This window comes from Podarcis vaucheri (assembly GCF_965113315.1).
Source record: "Podarcis vaucheri genome assembly, chromosome: 12".
Classification (NCBI taxonomy): Eukaryota; Metazoa; Chordata; class Lepidosauria; order Squamata; family Lacertidae; genus Podarcis; species Podarcis vaucheri.
This window is the reverse complement of record NC_138750.1, coordinates 32,227,841-32,253,627: the sequence shown is the minus strand read 5'-3', so window position 1 is coordinate 32,253,627 and position 25,787 is coordinate 32,227,841. Positions and strand designations below refer to the sequence as shown.

Sequence of the window (25,787 nt, the reverse complement as noted above, 5' to 3'; positions counted from 1 at the left end):
GCAAACCAGGCAGATACATTTTGGGCTGTGACCTTTACACATCTTCCAGTCCCGAGATTGTGGGGTGGTACAAAGTTATTTTGGCACCTGTTTCCACCGCATCATTTTCCCCTTGCACAGTGTATGACGAAGGAGACAAAAGGTCTCAGAGACAAAGGTTACAGACAGGACACCACAGACTACTGAGACCGCAAAGGGTTAGACAGAGACCACGATGTTCAAACAGCTGTGGCTTTGTCTGTGAGGGGGGGTGTGCCCCGCACCCCAAGGTCACACGTGCAGGCAGACTGTGGCTGCCTGCAGGTGGGGAGTGTGCTCCCTCCGGACCCCACTCCCCACACCACAATCATCCCTACACACCCCAATAGAACAAACATTCTTGAGAAATGGTCTACAAGCTTCTCTATCACATAAATAATTTCAAGCCAATCACATCTACGGCCTTTCCAATTCAATAGCAGACATGAGGAACTGACTGTTTCCCTTCTACTATATAGAAAACAGTTTTTGCTAAATCATACTGCTACAGTGTTCTCATTTTGTGTTCCATCTGCAACCCAACGCTGAAGCCTAATCATCGTTGGCCTTTGCTGAACCAAGATTATTTGAACAGCCATCATATGGTGACTACTAAAATCATTTACCCATGTGCTTTCTGGTTTTATTCACATGGCAAACATCGTACTACATATCCATCAGATGCCCTGCTTAAGGCCTCTCCCAGAGAACTTCTGTATTGTCACTTTGTACCTTTACTAGTGGGACGCGGGTGGCGCTGTGGGTAAAAGCCTCAGCGTCTAGGGCTTGCCAATCGAAAGGTCGGCGGTTCGAATCCCCGTGGCGGGGTGCGCTCCCGCTGCTCGGTCCCAGCGCCTGCCAACCTAGCAGTTCGAAAGCACCCTCGGGTGCAAGTAGATAAATAGGTACCGCTTACCAGCGGGAAGGTAAACGGCGTTCCGTGTGCTGCGCTGGCTCACCAGATGCAGCTTGTCACGCTGGCCACGTGACCCGGAAGTGTCTGCGGACAGCGCTGGCCCCCGGCCTATAGATGTGAGATGGGCACACAAACCCCAGAGTCTGTCAAGACTGGCCCGCTCGGGCAGGGGTACCTTTACCTTTACCTTTACCTTTACTAGCTAAGAGGAACTGCCTATGAGTTTGTGGGAAATAATTGCAAAAGGCCCTTATTGCAACAGATTATTTAGGTTCAGGGAGCAAAGATGGCCAGGTTTGAGTAAAGCCCAAGCCAAAGATTGATCCTAAGTTCAGGTCCCAGCAGAAGTTTCAGCATAGGCAGGTGTGCAAACATTAGTAGAACCTCGGACAGCTCCAAGTGGAGCTCAGGAGAGCTCAGGCTAGGTCAAGCTGTATGTTAACACAAAGGAAGGCTGATGATAATTCACTAGTAAATTGAAGTTCACTGAGGCTTAGCGTTGAGCTGAAACATTCGGCCTTTATGTTTTGGTATTTTGGGGAAGGATTGAGGTTGAGTGAAAGTGGAAGAAACCCCCAAAGATTTCAGGGCCAAGACAAAAGTTTTAAAATAATTTAGAAGAGGGGGGCTTACTATGTAAGCCAGAGTTCAGTGAGAGTTACCATCTTTCTATCTGCACCTCAGCTGGCGGCATGAAGGCTCCTACAAAAATGTGTTTGTGCGTGACATTGTACATGTGTACCTTACAGTTTCTGCAGCAGTATTTTGGCAATAACAGAAAGCACACAATGCCTTAATTTTTTAAAGAGATCCCTCAAATGGTATTTATTCTGGGTTGAGAGGGGGACCTCTTCCTTACCCTTTCAGTATTTTCTGGTAAATTCAGCTTAATGATATGATACGTGCTCAGAATTAGAACTGAACCAAAAGTATTTGGTGTTTGACTTTTATATTAAAAGTCATTTCAGGAGGCATTAATATTTTTTCTGATGAGCAGCACTCTCCTGGGGGAGAGGGAAATCGCTCTTAGCTGTGAAAATGCAACACCTCTCCATCTCTTAAGCAAGACACATGACAGAAGCAGAGAATTATGCTATGCAGGTGACCTTGACATCAGTTCGGCTGCCACTTTCAAGGAGGTAAATATTTTCATCTCTGTGCATGTGTCCTCCTGAAACATCAATGAAATGACTCCCCTTTTTCATGGGGTGGGGTGTTTTGCAAAGATACACTCACTTTTTTGGCTCAGTCCTATCCAAAATCCATATGTGGGAATATAAAGACCATGCAAGTAGTAGTAAATTTAAAGCATCTGGCGACTTTGATTTGTCCTGTCCTAATTAAATCTTATTCAAATATCTGTATCCATCATAATGTGTGTTTCTCCTCACATTATTCCAGAAATTAATTCTTTTGCATCCAGATTTTATACACGTGCTGGAGCTTGATGTCAAATAAATATAGTTAATTTTTTTGACACCTATTTCAGTTCAATATGGTAAAATTGAAAGACTTTGACATTTTTGAATATTCTTTTTATGCCATGTTGACAAGGGTTTGGGTTTCAAGTAGCTAAGATGGAGTCAGGTTTTAGATATCAGAACTGAGGATGACTTCATCTATGGATCAAAAAAGACCACAAGGGGATTCTTGAAATATTAATTATTCAGAAGAATTGGTACAGGAGACTTGGTTAATGGGAAACATACCCTTCTGGGATCATTTCACTTTGGAGAGCTATCCAGCTGTGGAGATTCACTCCCAGACTGAAGAACACTGAAAACTCTGATTATTATCCTAAAACTGAACTGTCGAAGAAAAAAATATAGTGTGATCAACAAAATCACCACAAGGCTGAAAGACTGGCTTGATCCATAATACAGTTAAATTTTCTTATTTTCATGATTCATTAATGATAAATCTTAAATGGTCTATGACCGTAATAAATTTATTCATTCATTCATTCAAATCTTAAATGGCAAAATACTATGGATTTATTCATTTCTATTTAGCTTGTATTCTAACTAATTTATCTGAATAAATTTATTTGTACAAGAAATTCTTCTCTGTCACCAACTAAATAAATTCCTATCAGTTCTATAACAATTTTACCCCTGTTCTTTTTATAATTACTGTCTGTCATTACAAATTAGTGATATCCATCAGCCATTGAGAAAAGCATGCCCTAAGTAGTTAAGTAGCCCTAAGATTTTGTAAGTAGCCCTAAGATTTTTGTAAGTAGCCCAAAGATTTTGGGGGGAAATGTATAAGAAAAACAACACCTCAAAAACTGAAAAATTCATATACACTACTCATTTGAAAGTGCACCCAATACAATCTACAAGATCTAACGTGGTTTAGTGTTGGACTGGGACCTGCAAAATCAGGGTTCAAATCTCCACTCAGCCATGAAGCTCACTGAGTAACCTTGAGACAGTCACTGTCTCTTGGACTAACCGACCTGTAAGGGTTGTTGTGAGGATTTAATAATAATGGAAAGTGAAACTGGAGCATTTGTTGCACAAAGCATGTCATCAGCAACTGAGCTACAACCAGCCTTCCACATGTGCAAGCAATAGTGGCCTGGATTCGTGTTTCTGCATATAACATTTCCTAGTTATTTAGTGCTGATGTGTGTTAACTAAGAACATAAGAATAGCCCTGTTGGATCAGGCCAGTGGTCCATGTAGTCCAGCAACTTGTTTTCACAGTGACCAACCAGATGCCCATGGGAAGCCTACAAGCAGTACCTGAGCACAGCAGCATTCTTCTCTCCTGTGGTTTCTGGCAACTGGCATTCATACCATGGAGTCAAGAGTATTCAAAACCATTATCAACTATTAGGACGAAGAAGGGATATGTGACTAGTGGGATATGTGAGGGATATCCTCTCCTGGACAAAAGACTGCTGCTGCTGAAGTTGACTGCATCAGGCATCAGTAGTACAGGTGCATGCAAAGTTGTAATCCAGCAAGCACCTGCAGTCCTCCTGACATATAGCAGCAGCAAAGGTATACTCTGGATAAGTGCTCTTAAAGTGTCATATCAGGAACAGCAAACTGGAATACTTAAAAACTGATAGGCTAGAAAAGAAGGCTTCAGAATCCTCTAATCACTGCAGGTTGGAACTACTCTTGCAATGGCATAGTGTCAGGTCCTCAATTTTATTTCTAAGAAAAATAATTCTAGAGAGGAGTGTAGTCCTTCTATGGAGGGAATTTGAAACTGACCCAATAAGACCCCATTTGGAAGCTTCTGCTTGCAAGAAAAAGCTTCAACCTTAAAATTGCAGTCTGAAGCTCTTTTGTTTTTTGAGGAACAGAACTGCCAGGAGGACTTGCTCAAGGCACCCTAATGCCTCAAACAATAATTAGGCTGCTTTATCCATAATGAGAAAGTCTGCTTATAAAAATATATCTTTCAAATCTCTTAAGTTAATTTGCTCTAGATAAGATGGCATGCTTTCATGAGTAATATACATTTTACTACATGGGCATCTAACAATTGCTATAACAGACTGTGTGACGGCCTCTCTAGTGCAATCCTCAAACTCCTTACTTCAGAGCAGTTGTTTAGAGAACTGTATTCAAAAAGCAGCAGCGGCAGCAACATGTGCATCATATGAATATAATCATCTTGCACAACTGCTTCCCTTAACAGCACATCAGAGAGTACAGTACTAGTGAAACTATGCACTGGCAAGTCATCAACATACATAACACAACACATGCAAACCCGGGGGAACGGGTCTATATTTCCACCACAGGTTAAAAATAATTTCCATCTAAGTCATGACTGCCAGCATGGTTACAGTGAACAACCGAATCTTAGGTTTGAGTGTACCTAGAAACTTAAAGAGCCATATGTAGCCTTTTGGGTCGAAAACATAAATCATGTACTGCTGTGAAATAAGTCATCACTCATCAGCTACATTTCATACTAATGCTATCATTGCACTCTCTCTGGGTAATCTGCTCAGGAGTAACAGCTGCTGAGATCTGATATGCAGGCATGTAGCTGAGCAACTTGGCTCACGTGAACTGAGCCGCGCTTGGTTTTCATTTGAAGAAAGTTTTTAGACCAGTGCTTTCATTTAAACAAATGTCGAGCTTTCAAAGAGTCAGCTGAAGCAAGGCTTGAAACTGATTAGTCAAGGCTTATCATATGTGTAAAAAGCAGTTTGGCACTTCCATTACCGGGGGCAAGAGGAGCTGCATTGCCTCGACTATTATTTTCTGGGGCTAACCTCACCTTGGAAGGAAAGACCAGGTCAAGCGAGACAGAGAACTGTGAGAGAAGGTCTGCTCACACAGACCTTACTCTTCCTTCATGCTGCACCATATAAACACTGATCCTCAAGGCTGGGGACTTGTCTGGAACATTGTGAGAATTGTGTGAGACACAATGCAAGATGGAGAGGGAAATCAGATACTATCTTGTGTAAGCAACAGTACCTTCTGTTCACACAAGTGGTTTGGTGGATCCCGCACCAACAAACTCCTCTTTTACTTGTTCGAAGATGGGACATAGCTGACATTGGAATACTGCTTTATATTTGAGTAATGCTCAAAATGCCACAACTTTCAACAACAAACATCAACATGATCACAATTACTCCTATGCCAGTTTAGAAAGCTATTCAGATTGCAATTAAAAAATTTAATGTTTTTATTGTGTTTTTATTCCTTGCTCACCTAATTTGTAAAATTTGTTAATCAAAATCTAGACCCACGAGTATGGACAACTTACTGTTCTTTTAAAATGAGGAGGCATATATGGAGCTGTCAACTGTATATGGCTGACAGGTCCATTAATGCTTTCAAAATTCTGCTGTCCACCTTTGAAACTTGTTATCCCTTCTCTTTTGTTATCAACTCTGGATACTTCCAGTTGATGAAAGATCAAGTTCTAAAGAAAAAAACATTTCTCCTCAACTTTCCAGATATATTTGTAGTGACTCATGACTGTTGATTTCTAATTTATGACTATCAGTCTTTTGGAGGCAAGGAGCGTGAGAATAACTTATTTCATCATGCAAAACAGAAATGTAGGATTATCAGTTTCTAAAGACTTCCATGTAAGAAAGCAAAGGGGAAGAGCCGAATATATTGGTCCTGTCCTTCAAAGTTTCTTGATATAGACTGCCACATCATAAGGCAAGTCTGATTTGTAAAAACTCAGGACTACTACCTATATGAAAAGTTTATGGCAAGCGTGAACCCATTTCTGAAATAGATACATTGCACTCTGCCCCACACAAATGCTACTACATATGACAGGGGTAGTAATAAATTCAATGGCTTCACCACCCATTGAAGATGAAGCAAGGAGAGAAACCATCTGATGTTTTAACTGCTACTTTTACTGTTGGGTTGCATTTATGATTTTGCAGTTTATAAATTGTTTATTGTTTCACTGAAAATGCCCTGAGCACACTTGGTGAAGAAAGGTGGGATAAAAACAGAACAGTCAACCCACTGTATTAACAGCACCAAAGTGATCTCCTTGGATAGTGTGCATGGAGGTCCTGAACTGCCCAGATAACAAAAGGCTCCCCCCAAGGCCTCACTGATGTGCTCCAATATGCTTGGCTGCAGGACTTGCTGGAAAGAGGCACGCAAGACTCCATCCAACTGTCTTAGGGACTCCACAGTGGATTTGTGTAGGGCTTACTCCTTAGCCTTTCCTTCTCCTGAAGATATCCTGCAAAGCAGTGGATGTTTACGATAAGAGTTTTCCTTCTCCTAGATGGGCTACCTTCCCAGGCTGATGATCCCTAAATGCCCCTCACTTCCCTGTACAATATATGCAGAAGCCGCTTTCTTGACCATTGGACTCACTATTGGTCTCATCTGCTCAATCCACCAGAGCCTGTTATCACATACCAGGGAAGTCCCTAACTCACTGAGGGTTTGAGACCCATTGGCTACCCTCACGTGGGTTAGCCAGCCAGTTGAAGCTGTTCCCCAGGTGTGGTTGCTGTTATGTGCTGACAGTTTCTAGGAGCCACAGGTGAGAGATGAGTTCAGGGTGGGGACCAAAGGTGGGTAAACTACCCCAGAAGAAACACCCCCTATCCTCTAACACCCCTAAACATCTAAAATAGAATATTAAATCAGGAAATAGACTATTTATGCTGTAAAACATCTTCAGAAAATAGAAAAGAACCCAGTCTTTACCAACAAATATTTATTATTATTATTATTATTATTATTATTATTATTATTATTATTATTATTATCATTCAGTTCCCAAATTCTGTTTTATTCTGTGTTAGTTAACTTTCAGCTAGCTATTTCCTGGCAAAAATAACTCAGTGGCTTGGTTCCACTGAATACAATTCTTTTCCATCAGTAAGCAAAAGGTCCAGCATTTTGGCAGCTTTGTTACTGAGTAATCACATCTTTCTTCAGTATGTACATTGGATATCAAAACACACAATAGGGTAACAGATTAAGTGTTAAAAAGTGAGGACTTCTCACAATGCTGTCATTTGCACTGAACTAAGCATACGGTACTGCCTGAGCCTTTAAATCATATATAGATGGCAGTTAATTGTGGCCTTTATATGGCATTAAGCTAGGAGTATAGGAACTATCTCTTACAAATGACAGGTACTTTATAGATTAGAGCTGAGCCCCAAAATGGTGTGGGTGTATGGGTGTGTGTGTACCATACACACATATGGTTTTTTTGTAGGAAAGCTGCTAAAAGTTATCCTCTCCTTTTCAGTGAATGGGGAGGACTTCAACAGGAGCAAATATGCTTGCCTGTTCAGAGTAAGAAAACGATTTTGCTGTCATTCTGTACTGGCTTGTACACCATTATGCAACCAGATTTGATTGACTATATAGCATTAGCATGAAGCCAATTCAGAGTAAAAGCAAGAAATGTTGCCCTTTGTCTAACTTGTTCTTGTGACATCATTATGTCACCAAATTGAGTACTTTAGGTGTCGCTGTTGTTGTTGTTGTTGTTGTTGTTGTATATCTCAGGTTGAAGTCAAACTGTTGGAAGGTTACAGTGCCTCCTGTGGCTGTACAGACCAATTACTATGACATCATTATACTGACTATGTGATCCCCATTTAGATGGGATCATGTAGTCAAAAAGGGGGAACTGCCACTTTTAAAGAAGTGGCTCCACTGCTAAGGATTGCCTAACCTGCTAATTTCAGTTTCTCATTTTTCAAAATTTATGTTCATTTCACCTCATTTCTGCATAAATTAAAAAGTCCATATGAAAGTTCATACACTTTTCTGCTAACATATGCACTTTTGATGCAGTTTTGGTTAGCACATGCATTTTTGCAAGCAACCTTTCTTTAATAGGATGATTTCTGTACACTGCTTTCCTTAATATATGCATTCTTGTGTGCGCTCCACAAACTGCATGTTCGTACACATTCTTGGGCTGGAGAACTGCCTTGTAAAATTCAGAGAAATTCAAATTTTGAAAAAGGTTCATAGGTTGCTTCAGGAAGTGTGAATTTGGCTGGTTTACATTAAAACATGAGCCACACAATTTTCTCCCCTGTCCCTATCTGGGGCAAACATTCATATATATATATGTATGTATGTATTTGATGCAGTACAGCTAGCACATAGCAACTGGCTCTGCAGCAGAAAACTTGTGGTAGGGGAAAAAACTTGCAACTGAAAAATGCTAACAAATAATAAACAAATTCTCTTGGCCAACCATGCACACCTGTGAGGGATGAGCACAGCCAGAAAACATCCTATACACATGTAAAACACAAGTTTGAGTCTTGGATCAGCTGGATTCCTTAAGAACTACATGTGTCATGAGTCAGAGGAGGTAGACTGAACCAAGTCCTAATATTCCTTCCCATGAGCCTTGTGTTCCAGCTCTGCCCATCAGAGTAGGGACAATGATTTATTTCCACAAATGCTTATGTCAAATCCTGCCTCACACTAATTCAGATAATAAGATGCACACACACTGAATATTCACTAAGGACATATTTTAAACAAGAGTAAGAAAGAGCTTTTAATCCCTCGTGAATTTTAGAGCTTCGTAATATGTAACATTATCTCGCACCAACAAGGGTGATAGCACTAGTTCCAGCCCCCATTCTAGGCTGAGGGTAGGGGGATAATAGCATTGGCAATAGGTTTGTTGAAAGCTTAATTCACTGTAACAACATCCTGAAAATCTCTGAAATGGGTATGGGGCCCCTTATTTTGTACCCTAAAGGAAAGGGCAAGATGGTGGCAATGATGTATATGTGCTCCTTTTCATATATGAGGGTGTGATCTTTTTAACATCAGCATGTGGAGGGAAAGGAACTGAACGCTCCCCATTCCTGTGTCTTACAGTCACTTGTTTCATATATTTTTCTCCATTTCTGTCTCCATTACAGGAGTGAGCTGGGATTGAAGTAAGGGGAGAGGAGTCAGTTCAGTCTCCCACGTGCTCTTTTCAAAGCATGACACTTATCCCACATATGTGAAAGAAGTTGTGTGAAATGCCACATGCCCATCACCACAATATCTACATTGGAAAAACTATAATCCTGACTAGTTTTATTACAGTTCCTTCTGTATTGTCATTCTTTTGGCAATTTACTCTAGGGGAAAAAAAGGTCAATTATCAGGAAATTGGTGAATCCCTCAACCACTCACTATAAAAACAAATGTCTCCTAGTAACCTTGGCAGCTGTCTCATAGGTATGTTCTTCTGTTATTTTTCATTTCCAAAGAGTGCAGGCAATCACATTGTACATTAAAAAAGCTAAGCAGCTCTTCATACGCACTGTGCACATTTATACCTACAGTGCCCAATAGTGAATAAATAACATGGTTACAACAATAGTAAAAAAAAAAAAAAAGACTTTTCATCATTTCCATATGTTGAGGAAGCTGCAAATTTTCTTATCAGATTTGGACTGAAAAATTCTCAGCTATATTTTGGTAACCTCAACGCATGTTGAAATATATGTGGGAAGCTCATACGTAACAGAACGAATACATGCCTTGCAATCCAAGTCCTGGTTAAAAGGATGTCAGATGGGTGGGCAAGACCTTTGCTTGACACCCTGGAGCAACATTGCCAATCAGTCAACAGACAGTGCTGGGCTGTGGACCCACAGCCTGATTCAGTATATGGCAGCTTCATATGCTGTAGGTAGGTCTTCCAAATTTAAAAGGAGTATCTTGTACAAAGGCTTCACAAGCCCTTTTTCTTAGGATCATGGGATTGGACTCTGAGGGTCATCTAGTCCAGGCAGAGGCAAACTTGGCCACCCAGATGTTTTGGAACTATGACTCCTATCATCCCTAGCTAAGAGGACCACCGGTAAGGGATGATGGGAATTGTAGTCCTAAAACACCTGGAGGGCTGAGTTTGCCTATGCCTGATCTAGTCCAACACCCTGAAATACACACAACACCATTCCTGATTTTCTCTGTTTTGGTTTCTACTTAGAAATGCAGTGCAATAATATTTAGCAATGAATAAAAAGATGAACATTTAACGGGTGGAGATTAAAACTGTGGGATTTTTAGTGCTGTATATATTGCTAATACATAGCAAGTTACCTCACAAATAATTTTTTTGCTGTTAACCACCCAAGCCATGAGAAAAAGGCTAATCAAAACAGCCATATACAATACCCATATGAGAATTTTCATTTTCTTGGCTCAAAGCTAGAATTTCTACAAAATTTCCATCAACTAATTCAAACTTGGCCAGTTCTTGTTTGGTTTCCATTCCTACATTTCAGCCCAAACAGTGTTTTCAAATACATGTTGTTGCTCATGGGCGGAATATGTTTGTTGTTTTAAAGTTGGGTAAACACAGTCATCCTTAACATATGTTTTGGTTTGTAGGGATACGGTTATTTATTCTCACAAGTCCTCATTCACATTGTTAATCTAAGAATGACAACAATAAATATTTAGAGGAACATGTGGAGAATTTGCTGAAGCAAAGGAAGAGTTTTGTATGGGCAGCTGACTTTCTACAACAAGATTCTTAGCTGCTGGGATGAGTCTTTTTATCCAAAATTCCATTTTTGAAGTTGTAGCTGCAAATTTTAACAAATCTAATACACACACCACCTCATTTCTGCTTTTCTCTATTTTGGTTTCTACACAGAAATGCAGTGCGATAATAATCTTTAGCAATGAGCCCCATGCTGGATAAAAGATTCCTGCATTGCAAGAGGTCAGACTAAATGATCCTTGTGGTCCCTTCCAATTCTACAATGTCAAGAATAAAGAGATGGCTTCCTGCTAATGTATTCCTACTTTTAAAAAAGAAGAAGAAGAGTTTGGATTTGATATCCTGCTTTATCACTACCCGAAGGAGTCTCAAAGCGGCTAACATTCTCCTTTCCCTTCCTCCCCCACAACAAACACTCTGTGAGGTGAGTGGGGCTGAGAGACTTCAGAGAAGTGTGACTGGCCCAAGGTCACCCAGCAGCTGCATGTGGAGGAGTGGGGAATCGAACCTGGTTCACCAGATTATGAGTCTACTGCTCTTAACCACTACACCACACTGGCTCTTTTAAAAAAGTATTTTCATTATCATTGATTTAGATTTACAATGAACTTTCCAAGGCTTACGGACATTACCAAAATTTCTTTTGTCTTTTCCACCATGGTAATCATTTCACAAATTTAATTATTTCTGTCACCACAGATTCAAATGGTCCTTTTTATTTAGACCAGGGATGGCCATCTTCTGCATTCTTATGAGCCACTTGGCTCCCCAGATGTTGGATAGGTTGCACAAATAATATTAGGCTGGCCATGATGCCACTGGGTGCACAATTCACTTACTACAGAATTGCAGTCCGTTGTTTGGGCTGCATGCAAAACAGCCTCTCATTGTGTGTGTTTCTGGATGACTCTTTATGGTCAGAGGGAATAGTCTGATCCTTGCCAATCAGATAACATTCAGCAATATCATTGAAGCATTAAATTACTAATGACCAGCGTTTTTCAAAAAGAGTTCATATAATTGTTGTCTTCAGACTTTAAAAGTTCAGAAGTTAACACACACAGCATTTTAGAGTTTACAGATAAAAATTGTCCAAGTGAATTTCTGTGTTAGGGCTGCAACCTGGAAACAAAGCTCCAGAAGACCTTTGTCTCCATTGCTTCTCTCGAAGTTTAGTTCAAAGGATTCCAAGGAATACAGGAAGATTTATTAATCCCGCAGGACTCATATAATGGTTGTTTTCCCCTTCTCCAACCTCCCTTCCAGGAGGAGTTCTTCATATTCTCAAATCCTCCTAAGAGCTGAGGCAGCGGAATTTTAGGCTCCAGCTTTAATGCAGGAATCCTTTTCCCTTGGGCTTGTAAGGGGTTATGTATAATAAAGTTCAGACCTAAAATCATTTTCCTTTATTAAGGTGAACAGAAAAAAACAAAAGAAATTGCTGGTAGCTAGCTTGTTAACATAGCACCCAGTGTACACATTAAATGTATCTCCATTATCAATAGATTTCTATACTTATGCTAATGAGAGTATAATTTATCGTGACAACTTACTTATATATTGCCAAAATGTAGTGTAAAATTTTATTTATACACCTAATGAAACATATCTTGTACAGCTGTCCAAGTGTGCAATACACTATGGAACTATTTTGGGTCAGCCTTCCAATTAGACTTTTATTTCACTCTTTAATTCCCATAAATTTTGTCTACACCTTCTTGTCATCCAGCCAACAGATAATGCACATTGAGGAGAGAGATAAATACCAGGATCCACAGCTGGCTTGCTGCAGAAACAAAACTTATATAAAGGGTTTTTCTGTTGACCATTTGAGTTTACACCAAAGCTTCAAGGTCACAGTATATTAAGGTGCCATATAACAAGCATTAAATCTGTATTCCTGTAATAATAGTGGCTGTCGCCCTGAAGTTGCCCTTGGGGACCATTTACTAAAATGTCTAAACAGGCTCACCAACTGCCTGCGAACTGATATGCTAGCAATTAGGAGTTTAGGAAAGAGGTGGGGAACTGGATCCAGTGGGTGAGTTGGATCCTGACCTCTCCCACTCCTCAGGGATCACTTTGACAGGTACACAGTCATTCACCTGACATTGTAATGTCAGGTGACAACTTCAAAGGGGCTTGCTGTCACACCGATCAGCTGATTGGGGGTTGTCAACGAACTCTACATTGCGTATTTCCAGGCACGGTTTGTAGTCAAACAAAGCCAGCAAGTGACATTTTCCCTCTGCAAACTGGCAAAGCTGTCTGCAAAGCTACTCTGCAGGGGGAAATGTCTGCCTGCAGACACAGTTTGAATCCAAGCCACACCTACAAGTGTACAACCCCAAATGGGCTCTCTGTCAGTGCCAAAGAGCTGAGAGCAAGTCCCATTTGCTGAGGTGCAATCAGGAACCTTGATTGTTCATTTGCAGTCATGTATTCAACTGTTCCACACCTGACACCACATATTTATATAAGGTGTGGGGCAGATAGGTGTGGTTTGATGAAAGCAGCCTCACAGACCTAATAAGGCCGCAGGCTGGATGTTCCCTACTGATGATAACATCTAACTACAGAGCTGCTATTTCAACATGATCAGTGGTGGTGCTGCTACCCTGTGGAAGCTGAATAAGAGAGAGCATTAGAAGAATCCCACTGGAACACACTATGGGTCTGTCTAGTCCAATATCTATTTAGCATGGGTCTAATTAATGACTAAACACCACCACTACCATGACAAGGGCTATGTCCCAAGGCCATAGTGGGGACATGCAAAGCAGCACTGGAGTGGAAGCAGGATTTGCATTGGCTTGTATATATGAAACATCAAGTGCGCTGATGTTAAGGCATCTCACAAGCCTGACAGTAGTAATTAATTATAATAGGACTTTAGCTGAGAGGTAACACTTATGGAAATAGGCAGACTTAAATGCCAAGTACTGAAAGAATTTGAGGGACTGTAATACAAAAATGGAAGAAAGTATGTTAAATAAGAGATTGGGAAGAAGTATGAACCAGTATCAGATTAGCCTGAAATGAAGATTAAGTACACTACTTCAACATAATGAAATTACAGGATATGCAGGAGGTAACTAAGCAAATCGAAGCATCATGTAAAATGGGTTGACTCCCTAACCTGACGGTACTATAATCATTCTGCTGTAATGTCACAATGATAAAAAAATTAATAGTAGGAAGGGGAAGTGCAGTATAAAAGTACAAGAATTCCAGCTGGGAAACAGACATGGGAAGAAATTAATTGAGCTTAACACCAGACTTTGAGGAATACTACTAAGCAGAAAGAAATAACTGTTAAGGAAGCCTGGAGAATACAATCCCATAAGAAATTGTTTCTTAGTAAGGAAATTGAGATAGGGGAAAAAATAGAAACAGGAAATAAGAGACTGCAGTTGCAAAAATTAAATACAAAGAAGTAATGGAAAAATATAGTTATGATTGAAGGTTGCAATAATTAGGTAAAAATAGTATTTCAATGTTTGGTGTGTGTGTGAAAGTGTATTTCAATTTATGCAGCTCCAGAATAGATTGTGAAGACTGTTTGTCATTTGCTTTCTGCCCTTTTGCATCTCAAGCCTAAATCAATTAACACAAAAAAGGGAAAACATTAATTTGTTAAACAATTTTTATTGCTTGTAAATTAAAAGCGCGCACACAGGCATTTTCTTATTTTTTACAATTGGCCTAACACTTCATAGACAGGACTATTTCTCTTCAAGAAGGTGGCTTTGAAGTAGCGATTTGGAATTATGACAAAATGGCTTTTCTGTATGTATAACATTATTATCTTACAATTGTATCTATACAGCTGAAGATATGTGGCGACTGAAAAAAATGTGAGTCAGTTAAGAAAAGTTTGTTTTTATTTTAATACTTTTACTCCCACCCCACCCCCCACCCCGATGCTGCCAGAAATGGAGAACATTATACATACAGGACAACCACTACTTCAAGATGCATTTTTTACTGTTGTTGTTGTTAGTATTATAAGACTGGAAAGACATTTCTGAGCCAAAAGATCCCTCCATAGCAGAAGGAAAAATTGTTTCCAAAGAATTTTACACATCAAGATAACTTAGCATAAAATGTAGAGAGGGTGATTTCAGTATGTTTTTAAAACTTACATTCTTTCCTTCAATGCATGCTTATCTTTATCAATACATGATCTATGTGCTTATTTAAGCAATACTTGTTTTTAATGTCCCAAGGAGAGAAGACATACCCAGAATTAAGAACACTTTCAAAGCTGCAGTAGTATATTTATCAAATGGAGCAGAATTACAGACCTAAAGTTACCAATACACTTTTGGAATATGGCCAAATGTTTTTGTCTGAAAACTTCTGGCACTGAATAAGAGCTATACCAGGTGCTACAACACATGCTGAATTAGGTATTGTGAATGTATCAACTGTTACAGAGCTAAGGGCATTACAATATGGAATTTGTATGTGAATACCTACTTGGAGGAAAAGGTGAGATATATATATAAATCCTAACTAGACAAACTAGGAAGAAGGAATTGTTACTGTGCCAGACTTCACAAGAAAAAATAGTGGTGTATTATATTGTGATCTCTTAAGTTCAGCTCTAGGTATGACTTCACTAATAATAATATCACTTAGGAAATGTCAATATGAAATTCAAAGTAAAGCAAAGATGGGACAGAATGCTTAAAGCTGGGAGAAAAGGAGATCAGTGAAGTCTCTTGCTAAGGGAGAATTCACGGGTCGGTAGATATAGTATGCAGAATTCAAAAGAATGAAGCAAGCCATTCTACATTAGAAGCTGCATCATACATTTACTACAGAGAATTGCTACTGAATTATAAGGACCACTTACCATCTGCCTTGCAGGGGGTGGCAATTGTGGTCTGGTGTGGCCAAGCCACGGTGGTTTTGTGGTCCCTCTGTGGAAGGGGGAGAATGTCTCTTCCTCCTCCACGGGCTGCTGGGGCTTGCCCACAGTTGCAGACAATCATGGGTGACTGGGGGGCGTGGCTTGGGGAGCAGACCAGAGGGAATACTTCATTTCCCTGGCTTCCCTCTGGTCTGCTCCCTAAGCATAAAAAAGGCTGCACCTACTCGGCAGCTCACTTGGCATTGGGTTTCTCACCCTCCCACATCTCATGGCTCTGCCCAAAGGTGAGCAGGCAGGTCATGCTTAAGACCTTGCTATGGAAAGATCAGTTTGCAGTACTCAGGGCCAGGCAAAATTTTGCCTCCAGACAAATTGGTCCTGCCTGGGTTTTTTGACTACCTCATAGCAACTGTCACAACTCGCTGGCAGATAAAGCATTGGGTTGGATTCTCATTCAAGGTGGAGTGGGGGGGGGGTGTTGAGAGCCCCATGCACCACTTCAAGGAATTGGGTCCAAGGCAAGGTGCTTCTTTCCAGATACTCAGGTGGGGGCTGACGGGCCATAGTACTCTCACAAAATTGTAGTCTTGGAGGGGTCACCCCAATATCATATACATTATAGGGCCATCCTTAACCCAGGACTGACCTGTCAAACAATCAACCATCAGACATGCTGGATGATTCAGGAATCAGGATATACGCCCAATTCCTATGCCAAAATCTACTAACATCTGTAATCAATGATCCCAATATGTTTGTCCTGTGATTATTGCCTCTTGTCATGTCTTGGCCCCCACTGGTCATGGGCTCAGTGCCCCTAGGCTTGTGATGAACTACTCTGCATGAAGATAATGTAGATTAAGGCCCAAGAATTTGGTACACATTAACAAGCAAAATAGCCTTTATTCATGTAAAGCAGCCTATTGCAATACTATTCACTGTATAAAAAGAAGCTTGCCTTAAAGAGGTTCCCAATTTATGTATTTGCAACTATGCTTATTTATTATATTAATATCCTGCTTCCCCTCCCTCCTGAGCTCAGTGAAGTGTACTTGGGGTTCCAAGTCAGTCTGCCGTCCAGGCACCTACCAGGCAAAGAGCTGCTTACCTTCAGCAAGACTGCTACATCATATGTTTTCAAGTTTCAGATAAGCAAACGGGCCCAATGTACATTACTGACAAAAACAAATTCTCTGATTCCCTGGACTGGCCACCTAAACTAAAATGTACAAAATGTAAGTGATTTTTCCACATATTCCCAACTTTATAGCTAACACCCTTCTAGTTTTTATCATCACCTCATTATTTCCATTCTTCGTTCAGATTGTCATGGTGACTAGAAAATAGCAGCTTTTTTGTATTACAAATCCCTGCACTCCCCTGAGGGGCTGGATTACTGCATCATAATACCAGTATCTGTTAGTTAATACCACAGACTTCACCCAACTTCAAAGCAAAGATGTTAAAGTCTCATTTTCCACTACAAGGCAGGTGCATTTTTATTACTTCTTTTTAAAAATTGCTATGACTTCACATGTGGATAATCCGCCAGCAGCCATTACTGAAAGCTGGGCTGTAATTGTTATGGAACATGCAACGTCTGAAGCACTAAAGTAACACTACCACAGCCTTCTAACAATTGACTGGAACCAAGTGTTGCATCATTAAAGCTGAATTACAAGTCAACCGTGCTGTGTTTTCCATGTGTGCTGTGTTAAACAATGGTACAAAATGGCTATAATTTATAGAACCCTAATTTACTCAAAACTCATGAAGAGCAAGAACAGCCCAACAGTAACCGCTGGCTCTAATTTAGCCCAAAGTGTCATGCATCATAATGAAAAGTCTGTTTTTTTATATAAAAAAATGGAGATGGGGATATAGTTGCTTTTACATTTAAACAGCCTGTCAAAAAGGGTAGACTCTACATTTGTAAAACAGATTTGAAAATGCTTGAGGGAAGATAAGTAAACTAGCAAAAACCATCCCATTCTTAATTGATTTCTTAAGGAAATTTTTCCATTTACATCTGGTTTGGTCTGAGAATTGCTGGTTTGATGGGAAGTGATTTGATGCCTTTTCCTTTACATATATTGCTGATGATGATTTTCTACAAAAGACTGAGAGGTAAGATGTGTTTTATGGTATTGTAGATGCCTTTTGTCATAGTGCTGTAATAATAATAATAAAACTACAGTTGATTAGCAATACTATACTGCTATTTAAAACACCAGTAAAATATAACAAGATAAATAGTCTGTTCAATTTACAGCCTTTCACCACAGTGTACTCCAGCTGGAAATATTTCACCATCACACTGGTATGCAAGGGGGCGGGGGGAGAGTTTAGCAAGCTCTGCAATCTTTCGGCTTAGTTCCGGAAATTTTACAGTGCCCAGATTCCACTGGAAAGTATTTGGTCACTCATATGTTGCCTTGGACAGAAACTTGTCTCCTGGAATAGAAATCACACTAAAACTGCCAGCATCCTTGCGCAGACAGGCTCTGAGAATATATATTAGGCAAGACCTCTGCCAAATCACTTGCATCTCAGGCCAACAGTACCTTTCAAATAGACTTTGAATGCCAGCCGCCAAGCAAGAATTCATTATACCATGAATAGTTAAATATTATTTTAGCTTCCACATCTGCAGTTTTAAGGTTATACAGTAGCAATTCATTTACACTCTGCATTATACCTGTCCACAGGTTTAGGCACAGTGGCCAATCACAATATTCACACTTCTCACTGGTAGCTTAACAACCTTCTTTTCTTTACTTAAAATAGATGGCTACACTGAATGCAAGAATTTCCAAAATATTTTTTACTAATCCACAGAGAAACCGCTACAACTATTTTAATGGGTCCACATCATAGGAAAAACATTATAATAAATGTTTAAAATAACCCAATGCATCTGGTGGTGCTTCAATGTCTAATAAGTAGTTAATAAATTAACTTTTTTAAAAAATAAAAAACTAGTTTATCCAGATTAAATCAACTAGTATTGTTTTGCATATATCTGCATGCAAATGCAAAAAAAAGTCTGAGATTCCCTGTATTATGAACTTTCATAAATACAACTTTAAAAAAAAAGCTACATTGATTTCTAATTCTATTGGACTGTTACAGTCATGGAGAATGCAGATCTGAGGGAAAGAAAATGCAAAGCATTTTTAAATTAAATTTCTGTTGGTGTCCAACAGGCAATCATTATAGTATATCTTATCTCTCAGTCTGCAGCACTATTAGACAATTAATTATTGACTCTTATTGACTGTTACTTACTAAGGGTTGATGTACCCAATACCTTTCCATTCAACTTTGATTAACTATGAAGATACCACAAGGATAAGCTAGGCCAATCTAGCAGAAATCATTTGCCCAAACTGAGGCTCGAACCCATGGCTCTGAGATTAGGAGTGTCACGCTCTGTCAACTGAGCTAGGCGATTTTGCCACTTATCCCCATATCTAACTAATCCCCGTATCTATAGTCTTGATGGCTATATATTACCTCCAGTATCAAAACGAGTACAGTGGTACCTTGGGTTACAGACGCTTCAAGTTACATACGCTTCAGGTTACAGACTCCTCTAACCCAGAAATAGTACCTCGGGTTAAGAACGGGTGGCGCTGTGGGTTAAACCACAGAGCCTAGGACTTGCCGATCAGAAGGTCGCCAGTTCCAATCCCCCCAACGGGGTGAACTCCCGTTGCCCGGTCCCTGTTCCTGCCAACCTAGCAGTTCGAAAGCATGTCAAAGTGCAAGTAGATAAATAGGTACCACTCCAGCGGCTTAGTCATTCTGGCCACATGACCCAGAAGCTGTACGCCAGCTCCCTCGGCCAATAAAGCAAGATGAGTGCTGCAACCCCAGAGTCGGTCACAACTGGACCTAATGGTCAGGGGTCCCTTTACCTTTTATGATTCAGTAGGCTTTTCTTATATTTAAGTTTCAAAGCAACTCCTTCTTGTGGTGAAAGCCTCAGCCTTAGGCTTTAGCTTTAGCAAGCAGTGAGAATTTGTGATTTTTTTAGAGAACTAAGTTGCAAACAAAATAGGCATTTTTTAAAGGGATTGGTTAGTAAGATAAACTTGGTTTCCTTTATTATGATTTACCTTGTTGCCCATTTCTACTCTTAGGTTCTTTCCATGCCTGACTTAAAAGTGATGAAAAATGCCTTTGGATAATAATTTTAGTTTTTCAGGAGGTTTTTCCCCTGACAATTTTGTGTTCTTCATTACTAAGGTGGGATGTTTTCACTGGAGAAAAACAAAATTAAAGTAACCAGATTTCCCTATTTTAAAATACAAGCTCTATTTTTCCTATCCAATACATCTGTACACCCTCCCACATACTACAGAGCAAAAATACTTAAAGTCTGGATTGTTTTAATAGTATGAGTTGAATACCACACATAAGATGAAATCGTAAGGGAGATGTCATACCTGGGAAATAACAGTATGTGAAAAGTTATATGTGCAAAATGATATAATTACACTTGATGGCAGTAATAGCACACACTGGAGGCTATTAATAGCTCTTGAAAGCCTCGCAAATGATGAATCTTTTAGTCGAGAAGTAATAGGATGAACAGGCATAAGTTATCTATTTCATGGGGTCTGCATAAAGAAAGGAAGCATGCCACAATTTATACTTTGGGATCAACTTAAAGGAGGGATGCAATAAATTTTTCTGTTTAGATAAAATGGTCTGAAGGTCTCAAAACTATTAGAATGCTGAATTAAAACTCCTTAGTAGTGCTAGTAAAAATAATCATTTTTAAATTAAAAAAAAAGTTTAAGGAACCAGAATTAAAAGAAAAACAGCTTAGAACCAATATTCCAGGAAAAAAGCAGGGATCATGAAACTAAAGCGAAAATTATTATTCAGGTTCCCAGTGCTTCAGCAATGACGTTTTACATTTTAATATTACAAACCTCATATCGTAATGAGCACATGAGATCTGATTAAGGTTTGTTTCACTACCCTCTATGATCCAGAACTACCCTCTATGGTCCAGCTCACATTTGATGGGGTAAAGCCATCACAAGGCAAGTGTGAATATTCTCAACCAAGCATCCCTATGTGGTGATAAGTGGTACTTTCTACATCATGATAACAGACAAGGGGACTGAAATGATAGATTCTACCTGTCATCACATGGAGAAGCACCCATAATAATCACCATATGAAGCTGATGAGGTAAAATAACCTGTTACTCTACCACATCAGAAGCAAACAATGGAATTGGACCTACAGACCATCTTTTTCCAGGGCATAAGTGTAAGTCAGAATGATGGAATGCTAATAGGAATATGTGATGGAAAATTCACCCAAGCCCCACCGATACACATAGTTGAGGGCAAACAGAGAGTTGGAACAGTGTATTCACTGAGACACCAAAGGAAAAACCTTAAGGATCACAAATTCTCTTGTGATCTCTGTCATGTATTTTTGGCCCCCTGCATTGTTGCCACTAGAGCAGGCATGGCCAAACTTGGCCCTCCAGATGTTTTGGGACTACAACTCCCATCATCCCTAGCTAACAGGACCAGTGGTCAGGGATGATGGGAATTGTAGTCCCAAAACATCTGGAGGGCCAAGTCTGGCCATGCCTGCACTAGAGCATACAAATGGCCAGTACCTCCATCCTCTAACAAAGTGCCACAGTGGTGGCAAGAGTAAAGAGTAAAGTGTATTGTTTCATTGCAATTGTGCCTGGATCAAGATCTCTGGTACATGATACAACCACATCATGCTGGGTGATCATGGCTGTTGCCTAGGATACTATTTTGAAGGGGTGAAATAGGAAATCAACCCTACACTAACATCATGATAGTGCAGCAGTTATTTCACCACTTCCTATATATCTGCTAGTGCAGAAGTTTCTACAATCAAGCTGTTAAGAACCCTGGATTGTGGTTCGAGGACCCAATCTCCGCATAGTGGAATGAAAACACACGGACACGTGATATAAGGTTAACGGCCAAGAAAAGGCCACAACTTTATTGATTACAGCAAGTGAAAAGGTATTGGCTTAGGCATTGGATTACGTCAGCTGACTCCACCCCCTCAGAGAGGGGTGAGTCTAAAACAGGGGGGTTTATTCACCAGTAGGTGGAGCCTGTTGATGCTAATCCAACTATAAGCTCTCCCCTGATGTCACCGAGGGTCGTGCGCCAGCCACACGGCCTCACTCTTCGTCGTCCCATCGCGAGTCACCCACCCTCCACTCCCTTAAAGCTCAGGGTCTCAGTTTTCGCGACGGGACGACGAAGAGTGAGGCCACGTGGCTGATGCAGCAGCGATTTACGCTGCCGTCCACGCCCCCTCGAAGGCACCTGGTTGGGTGCCTGCCCGTGGGCGTGGTGCGCCAGCCAGGTGAGTGGGAGGCAGGGGGCTAACGCCCTCTGCTTGAGGCGGAGACCAGCTCCCACCCACAACCACTCCCCTCTTTTGCAGCAGGAGAGTCTTTCTCCTTTATTCAGCATGAACGTGAGAAACAGCTACACCCTATATCTTATTGTACAAAGCAAAATACATGCAATTAAAATAAGTATTCCCTGGACTACCCATACCTTCCTCTCCCTCTCCCCGCTTTCTCACACACAACCCCCAGTTGCTTACCTGTGTCTATTTTAGATTATAAGACCCTTGGGTAGGAACCTCCCATGCCTGTCATTTGTAACAGTCAGGTGTACAGTCATATGTAAAAGTACAGTGAATTTAAGCTGCAGATAAAACTACCCAATCCTTTTCTCCACAGAAGGAAAAATTGCAGTTGAGAAGCATTGTCTTTTCTGTAGTGACCCCCACAACAAAAACCATCCTTCCAAGCCTTCTTGAATGAGCACCATACTTTTCTAGTTGTTGTTCAGGTAGACATTCAGTGAAACTTAACTAGCTTGCTTCAGTGATTTTTATTTTTATTTTACATTATTTTTTAAAAATGGTTTTCAGCTGGTAAGTAGGATAGATGTTAAAACAATTATACAGACATTTAGTTCCATTCTATTTAAGATGGAAGGTAACCACCAGGGCAAATATATAAGCTCTTGCTTAATAAATGCAGTTGTGGTCTGACAATCAGATCATATTTGCAGAATTTTTACTACTAGTTAAAAAAGTTACGTGAAGCATGGGTGTCAATGTTTCAGGACATGAAACCACCACTTGAGCAAAGTCAAGATTGCATATTTTAAATAGATTAAAAATGTATTCCAAAATACAGATATAATTATAATTTCCTTTTTATTTTAGTAAATGCAAGCACAATAGAAGACAAAGGTAAATATAAGCAAGATGATCAACAGTAACAGTTTCCATGAATTGTTATTTACTGTGGGCAAAATTCAATATTGCACAAGTGGACTTCCACCCAAGCAACAGAACTTCACCTTTCTGGTCCTTCCCCCTGCAGCCCCCAACACACCCTGCAAAATCTGCTCCAGCAGGTTCCCTACCCTCCAGAGCATATTTTGAGGGCATGAAGGGTTCTGCAGGAGGAGTGCATGGACAGCGTTGGACACAACCCTGTAAATATAGCATGTTTAAAATATATACATTTAATACATAGATCCTTGGATGGGAAAGGGTTACTTTCGGATTACTGCATTATATTTATCTAAGAAAGTCTGTACTTTACACTTGTACACAAATGTGTATCACCGCTTATTATTACCTCAACTTGTCAAATAGGAATGGCATAAATACTGCCAGATGTTTCTTTTGCAGCAAGAACTACAGAAAACACCATTTCCAGTTTCTTGCAGCCACAACACAGTCTCACAACCACAAGTTTCCAACAAACATTTTGTTTACTTTCCTGTGGTGGAAGTAATGCAGTCTCATCTTCAACAATATGCTTGACAGTTTCGAACTTCACTTTTTTCTAGTGTCCCTCAACTAGTTATAAATATATACTGATTGTAATTAAGCCCTGTAAAAATTCTTCTCTTGATTTTACCACCTGAAACTGCAGCTGTTGGCTGACACTATCAAAGCCTCACAATTCCAAACTCACGTGCAAATCTCATCAAGGGCAGACATTTCTAATTGATTCCAGAAGTCTCTCTTTTGCTCAGATCAGGAGGCAGGAGAAGAATAATGAGCAGCTTCCAAACAGTGGGCGCTGAGCTTCAGGCATGGAGATTTTAAAAGCTCTAACTTGGCTGCCCTGCCAGAAATGCAGAGCAATTTTATGGTCAATTGGCCAGAGCATCTGGAACCATACATCATCATCTTTAGTTGATGGTGGTGAAGCCAGCTCACACACCAGCTAAGGCTAAAGTCAGTAATGACTCTGTCACACCTAAGTGGAAACTAACTTAATCTACTGAATGTAAGGTTCAACTATGATTTCTTTTCTCCAAGGGGCATTATTACCCCCAGGGCTCTTGTCTTGTCAAGAAAGTCCATCTTACTAGTCCACAATGGCTGGGTTTTCTCTTTAGCAAAGATAACAGAGAGAATTAATATTACAAGCTCAACTTGAATTTATTTAGATCTAGGTGTGCTGACAAGGCTTTTTATCATGAAGCTTCATGGGAGCTTCCTTCCATCACTTCCTTCCTCCAACATCTTATACAGCATGGGGGTAGGCATGGCCATGGAGTGGCTTGCGGTTCTTACATTTGACAGGAAAACACAGCTGTACATCACAACCAATACCCAGAGTATGACAGTCCTTCCTATTATAGAGATGAGCAAAGCTATAGAATAGTATATATACCGATGATACTAATATTTGAAGATAAAAATCAATGGAACCATTGCTGTCCAAACTACACAATCACCTTTCCTGTCTTGTAAATGATGTCTGGTCAAATGGATTTTTGAAGCGTTATTATACAAACCAGCAAAATCAATCAGCAGGTTGAGAAAGATCAGCATGTACCATGAGCAATTATGACTCTATCATATTGCATTCAGATCTTGTAAGTAGTGTTATCTGTACACCATTTGAGTGCTTACTGCTAAAGCCAAAGTAAAATACAACTGTTGTATTCTGACAAGGCCTTTCTCTCCATCCTGCCACCTTTAGACACATTTGGTGAGGACACAAGAGAGGGCCTTCTCAGTGTTTGCTCCCAAATTGTGGAACTCTCTTTCATGGGAGGCCAACCTGGGTCTCTCTCTGCTCTCCCTTTGTCACCAGGCAAAGGCTCCCCGCCCCCTCACACTCAACAGGCATTTAGCTACTTACTGGCTATTGTGGAAGTGTCTTCAGAGGGTGGGTCTGGTGTTTTTGTGTGCCTGTATGTGTGTGCTTTTAAATGGTTTAAAGTGTTTTCAGTGATGTTTTTAATAGGATTACTTTTTTTTAACCTTTGTATGTATTGTGTTTTTAGTTGTAGCTGCTTTAAATAATGCTGTGAGCTGGCTTGGGCCCTGCACCAGAAGAAAGGTGGGATATAAAATAAAATAAATAGGATCATATCTGGTTCATGGTGCTCACTACACTCTGTTATGCTTGCAAGCACTTTTTAAATATTGCAAACCTCTGAGGCCCAGAAACATATATAGTTTATTCTTAAAATAAATATATGCACTATGTGATAAATTAAGTTGCCTTACCTCATATGTCACTGACAGAAGCGCAATGGAAGTTTTCAAGTAACCAAGTTTGTGCAGGGCAAGGAAAGTGGAACAGCGGACAGATTCCAAGAAGGGAGCTTCAGGCCTAAAAATAAAGAACTGAAATTAGTAAGGTCTATTTTTAGTTCACCAGCTCAGGGTTTGATTGGCATGTATCCTTGCAGTAAAGAAGAATCACAGTTACCCCTCTAAAACATCAGTTGTGGGCCCAGTCACAGTGCCACCCTCCTCCAGGGTCAGTGTCATAATATGTGACTCAGGCAAACAACAATCTGGATTAAAAAAGGCCACAACTTTATTGATGACAAATGTAGGTGGAATTTTAGCTCAGGCATTGGGTGCATATGCATTCTAGCCTCCTGCTGGAGGTTGTGCCAGGATTATGGCATCCCCAAGAAACTAATC

General features: G+C 40.2%; 1 protein-coding gene across 2 annotated transcripts in view; it reads right to left on the bottom strand.

The window, feature by feature from the left end:
- Positions 1 to 25,787, bottom strand: part of AGMO (alkylglycerol monooxygenase) — a 135,244-nt gene that overhangs the window by 24,798 nt on the left and 84,659 nt on the right. Inside the window, exons 12-13 of one of the 2 annotated variants that reach the window (XM_082193962.1) lie at positions 25,362 to 25,467; positions 23,059 to 23,318 (exon numbers count right to left, since the gene is read on the bottom strand). In XM_082193962.1, coding sequence (XP_082050088.1) covers positions 23,118 to 23,318; positions 25,362 to 25,467 — 307 coding nt within the window. In that variant the 3' untranslated portion in view covers positions 23,059 to 23,117. Of the gene's footprint in view, positions 1 to 23,058; positions 23,319 to 25,361; positions 25,468 to 25,787 lie in introns of those variants that run through there. The other variant, XM_082193963.1, reaches the window with a different exon arrangement.